General features: G+C 45.5%; 1 protein-coding gene across 5 annotated transcripts in view; it reads left to right on the plus strand.

Moving 5' to 3' along the window:
• Gabpb2 (GA binding protein transcription factor subunit beta 2) overlaps positions 1 to 2,308 on the plus strand; it is a 23,256-nt gene extending 20,948 nt beyond the window's left edge. For all 5 annotated transcript variants that reach the window (XM_010616460.3, XM_010616462.3, XM_010616464.3 and 2 more), the window contains 2 exons: positions 1,646 to 1,776; positions 1,914 to 2,308. In XM_010616460.3, the coding sequence (XP_010614762.1) occupies positions 1,646 to 1,776; positions 1,914 to 2,213 (431 nt within the window). In that variant the 3' untranslated portion in view covers positions 2,214 to 2,308. The remainder of the gene's footprint in view (positions 1 to 1,645; positions 1,777 to 1,913) is intronic.
• The last annotated feature ends 3,395 nt before the right edge of the window (positions 2,309 to 5,703 follow it).

Genomic DNA, 5,703 nt, shown 5'->3' on the forward strand with positions numbered 1-5,703 from the left:
CCCAGGTGGGCCTTGAACTCTCAGCTTTCTGAGTTCTGGGATTACCTGCATGCATACCACACCCAGCTTTGAGATTGGCTTTTTAGCTCAGCATAAGTCCCTTAAAATGCATCCAAGTTCTTCATATCAATAGTTTTTTCCCTTTTTGCCAAACATAGTAGCACACACTTGTAATCCTAGCACTTTGGAGGCTGACACAGGTGGATCAGTGGGAGTTCAAGGCCATCCTGAAATACATAGGAAGACCCTGTCTCCCCCCCAAAAAGAAAGACAGACAGAAGGAAATTTATTCCTTCTTATTGCTGAATAATATTCCATGAGAGTATATACCACAGTTTGTTTCACCATTTACCCATTGATGACATTTGAATCCTTTCCAGTTTTTGACTGAGAATAAGGCTGTTATGAGCAATCATGTTCAGGGTTTTATGTGATCCGTACCCAGGTATGCAATTGCTGGGTCTTACGGTAAGTGCGTGTTTAATATTGTAAGAAGCTGCTGAACTATCAACCGAGCATGGTGATGCATGCCCGTAATTCCATTGCTTTGGGAGTCTGAGGCAGGAGGATTGTAAATTTAGACCCAGCCTAAAGAATTTGAGACCCTATCTCAAAATAAAAAATAAAAAGAATCTGGGATGCAATTCACTATGAAGTTCCTGAGTTCAGTCCTCAGTACCACACATACACACACCAAAAAGATAGAGGAAACTACTGAACTGTCTTCTAGAGTGGCTATGCCATATTACATTCCTACTTAGCAATTTGTGAGCAATCCAGTTCTACATCTTCTCCAGGACGGAGTATTATCATTTTAAAATTTTTTGGTGTTCCAGGGCTGGGGATCTGGCCGAGTGGCACCACGCCTGCCTGTCTAGCGAAAAGTCCTGATTTCACTTCCCAGTGCCAGAAAAATTTTTAAAATTTTTTTGGCATTCCAGTAGATGTGCAGTACATAGCGTATGTCGTGTTGTGTTGTCCCGCTCACTTCTGTGAGAAGAGAAATAACTCTTTTTTGGTATTGTTAATGCCTAATTGCTTTCATTAGAGGTTTCTTAACAATCTTACGTGAAGACTTCTGCCTTTCTCTCCTTCCTTCCTGCCTTTCCTGTTTGTTTGTTACTGATGATTGCCCCAGGGCCCTGTGTATAGTACGCATGTGCTCTACCTTTGAGCTATACCAGTGGTGTAGCTCTTGGCCTACTGACCTCTGGAGGTGAGTTATTTTTGCAGAGTTAGTGAGCTAAGTGGTCCTGGCTGCTGACCTGGTGTCAGATATCTTTCTGTGGGAGCCTCAGGCCTTCGATTTATCTTTATGATTCTGAGCCTGCAAGTCTGTACCCTTCCTTTCTGATCCCTTCTAAGTGCCTCTTTAATCCTTGGTTTCTCTCTTCAGGGCATTCCTTACCTTTGATTCTGAAATCCAAAAAATATGAAAAACAGTACATCAGCCAGGGATGTAGCTCAGTAGCACCACGCCTGCCTCACAAGTGTAAGGTCCTGAGTTCAATCCCCAATACCCCCCCCCAAAAAAAGAAAAACTATATCAGAATATATTTCACTTTATTTTGTAGTTAAAAGCAAACAAAACCTCTTTGTTTTATTGTGTATCCATCACCTCTAACTGGTGTCCTTTGGCTTATAGTTCTAACTGTACCTGCTGGTCAGGTTGCAGAGGAGACTGTGATTGAGGAGGAAGAGGAAGAAGCAGAGAAGTTACCACTGACAAAGAAAGCAAGGATGGGAGAGATGACAAATATTGTGGAGGAGCGTAAGGTAATACTATTTTCAGCACTGACAGAAGAAAAAGGCAAGAATCAAAAACCATAAGAATTAAGGCCTTCTTCATCCTTTTTATTTTCTGGGTGATCTGAGATCAGAAATACCCAGTGATGACATGGTTTACTTTACAGGAGGGCAGCGAAAGAGAGTTACTACAGCAGCAACTCCAGGAGGCCAATCGAAGAGCCCAGGAATACCGGCACCAGCTCCTAAAGAAAGAGCAGGAGGCAGAACAGTACCGCCTTAGGCTGGAGGCCATGGCCCGACAACAGCCCAATGGAATTGATTTCGCCGTGGTTGAAGAGATAGCTGAGGTAGACGCTGTAGTAATCACAGACAGAGAGGAGGAAGAGAGAGGAGCAGAAGTGACTAGGTCAGGAGGTGCCACAGAGCCTCATACTGGAGTTTCTATGGAAACTGTTTCATCCTAACAAGCAAGATCCACAGCTTGCATTGTGTTCATCTTATTTCTCTTTTAAGAAGAAAATTCAGCTGGGCACGGTGGCACATACCTGTAACCTCAGCTACTTGTGAGGCTGAGGCAAGAGGATTGGAAGTTTGAGGCCAGCTTGGGCCACTCAGTGAGACCCTGTTTCAGAAAAGGGCTGGGGTGTAGCTCAGTTGCAGAGTGCTTGGCTAGCACGTGCAGGGCCCTAAGTTCAAATCTTCATACCACAAAAGGAGGAGGAGAAAATAACGCAGAGGGTGAATACTGTATAAAAACTGAGTGTCCTGAAGAAAACTGTAGGCAGGAGGTGAAGCTCAGTGGTAGACGCTTGCCTATTGTGTACAAGGCCTGGGTATGAACCTCGGCACTGAAAACAGAAACAACAAGCAACAGCTCTAGCAGGGAACAGTGCTTGTGCCCAGGAAGGCTCTGTATGCAACTGGAAAGCTCAAAGTCGTATTTAACAAATACTTCTAAGGGACCAAAACAGTAAAGACCAAATTTCTCAGTTCACATCACTGCTTTAAGCATAGAGATAGTGTTGATATTGTCGGTTGATTGTTTTTTAAATAACTGACTTTATTAAAGCTTTTTGAAATAATGTTCCTAATACATACATACCAGGAGTCTGTAATAATTATACCATCAAGTGACCTGAAATGTTGCCTTAAATTTAGGAGATTAATCAGGAGGGAACTTAGAAGCAGGCTTTGGGGAAGAGAACAGGACAGAATATTCCACTTCCAAATGAGCAGGACTCCCAACTATCCTGAGTTCATTTCATTGAGAAGAAATTTAATGATCCTTTACAAATTTGTGTCCATTATATGTGTGTAGCTCTGGTGCCAATTTATGAAACAAAAATAGCTGGGCATGGTTTTACAAACCTGTAATCACAACTACTAGGGAGGCTGAGGCAGGACGATTGCACATTAGTGGCCAGCCTGTGCAACTTAGGGAGACCGTGTTTCAAAACAAAAAGACTGGGTTGGGAATTTATCTCAGGAGCATCGCACCCGTCTCCCAAGCATAAGGTCCTGTGTTCGATCCTCAGTAACAAAACAAAACACCACAAAATGGATGTAGCTCATGGTAAAGCACCCCTGGGTTCAGTCCCTAGTGCCACCAAGAAAGAGATGAGTCTGTGCTTAGTTGTAGAGTGAGTATGGTGAGTGTGAGTGCTTAGCATACATGAGGGCAAGGAAAAAAAGAAAGGGCTGGGTTTAGAGCCAGGGATGTGGCTCAGCAACGTGGCGCCTGCCTGGCAAGCACAGGTCCTGAGTTTGATTCCTGGTGCCAAAAACGAAGAAGCTGGATAGAAGCCAGGCATGGTGGTGGTGCACACCTGCAGTCCCAGCATTCAGGAGGCTGAGGCGGGATCACTGTCTGGGCTACACAGCGAGTTCAAGTCCAAACTGAACTACATAGTAAGACCTTGCCTCAAAGCAACAAAAACCATAGACAGGAAGCTTGTCTGCGAGGTAGAAGTGTATATAAAACCCCAATACCCATAGTGCTGGAAAGTGGCCAAACAGAGGTTTACAGGATTTTGAAACTGGGCTTCAGTTACTGACCTTGCACTGGCCGGATTTAAGGAGTTGCAGTAAGGAGGGAGTCCATTGTCAGAACTACTTGCTTTCACACATTTATATAATATCAAGCTCAGGCTCTTTAATTTTGTAAGACCTTGTTGAATTTCCGTGTCACTTAGGATGTTTGCTTTTCTTTGTAGCGTCCCTCCTCTTAAATGCAAGGAGAAGAAGAGAAGAGGGACGGTTCTATTTCCGTTTGATTCAGTGCAAGTAAACTGTTGTTGCTGAGTTTGGGCCTGCATAGAGCTCCATGCTTTGCTGTGCTGTGTGCGGACACGGGAGCGACAGCTGCCTGTGCCGCAGTGAAAGGGCCCGAGGTTGGCCCCGCCGCTGCCTCCCTGCCCCTTCCCACCATGCCTGCCCTCCACAGGACAGGGCAAGTGTTTCTCTGTGGGTTTTCTTCCTGTCAGTGTGAAGGGCGTCCGGGCGGAGCGGGCATTGTAGAGAGGTTACCTCCCAGGTCATTGCCCTCGAAGTCGCTCTCCATCGCTCTAGATTTGCTTGTTTGCCTGTTTTTAAGTTAGAAGAAGAAAGCAGAGAGACATGTGCCCGGTAAACATCTGAATGACTGTTTAGAATATGGTTTTCCTAATTAACGATCATGAGGAAAACATGCATTTTTTAGGAGGGGGACTTAACAGTTGACACAGTTCTGTCTACCACGACTAGTAATTTGCTACCGTGTTCCAGAGGTACAGCCTCCTTTGGGGCTCAAAATAGACTGAAAATATAATTCCTCAAACCAGATTTTACTGGGAGAATTTGCTGTTAGAAGTTGGAAATGAACCCTGGTTGCTGGCTGCATTGGGCTTTCTCACGGGTCTGAGCACTCGGCACCCCGCAGACGGTCAGAGATTGTCCTGGGCCGCAGAGGATGACGGGAATGCAGGCAAGGTGGGGCTGAAACCTGTCCCTGCTGTCAGATGGCCCTGTTGCTGTTTGCAACCTTCTCTTGTTGGCTCCTTTTGGGAACCAGGTGCCAAGAATAGGCCGCTGTGCATTGCATCTCAGATCCTTAGCTTCACTATCAAGGGGCCAGGTTTCATTTGAATGTCTCTGTGTCCCTGTGCATGTGGTGACTTTAATCCCCAACCCGACTGTGGGTGGAGAATCTTTTTTTTTGGAGACAGGTTCTCATTATGTATTTCGGCCTGGCCTTGAACTCACTGTGTCGCCTAGGCTGGCCTCAAACTTCTGGCGACCCTCCTGCCTCAGCCTCCAGGGGAAAGTGTCTAATACTTTCTTCTAAACATACAGAGTCCCATTTTGGGGAAACCGATCAGGAGCTCTCATTTCTGGACATCATCTTCCCTCCCTTCTCCCTAAAACCTCTAATGCACACCAAGGCATTCTTGATGATGGGGTCCCTGAGAGAGGGCTTTGTCAGAGGAGAGGTTCGGGAGAGAGGAAGGAAGGGAGGGCAGGCAAGCAGTGAAGAAAAGGGCCAAGCGGAAGGGAGTTCATTTCATTTACTTGGAATAGTCCTGTTCGCTGCCAGAGAGGAGAGTAGTATTTGATCTTCTGTTAAGTTGCCTTATAGGTCAGCTGCTTCGAAGAAGGTTGGAAATTACATACGAATGCGTTACTGCAGCACCATTTCCTGATTGTACATATCTCTCTGGATCAGTCGTGAGAGTTGGGGAAACATGGCTTAGATGTGGACTGGCGGGTTTACTGGCAAGGCTGGGTTATTACAAATCAGAGAGCACAAGTGGCTCAGAGTTGGCGCTGGAGCCTGGAGACGTGGAGCTTAGGACGGCTGTTTATTTAAGATAAAGCCGCATCAGCAGTATCAGTATTAATGTCAGGGATTTTAGAATCTGCCTTTGCACTGTAGTCTTACGCCTTTCCCCAAGAAAAAGGGAAAAATATCTATATATT

The sequence above is a fragment of the Fukomys damarensis genome, unplaced genomic scaffold (genome assembly GCF_012274545.1).
Source record: "Fukomys damarensis isolate Sample0158 unplaced genomic scaffold, DMR_v1.0_HiC HiC_scaffold_33, whole genome shotgun sequence".
In the NCBI taxonomy this organism is placed as follows: domain Eukaryota; kingdom Metazoa; phylum Chordata; class Mammalia; order Rodentia; family Bathyergidae; genus Fukomys; species Fukomys damarensis.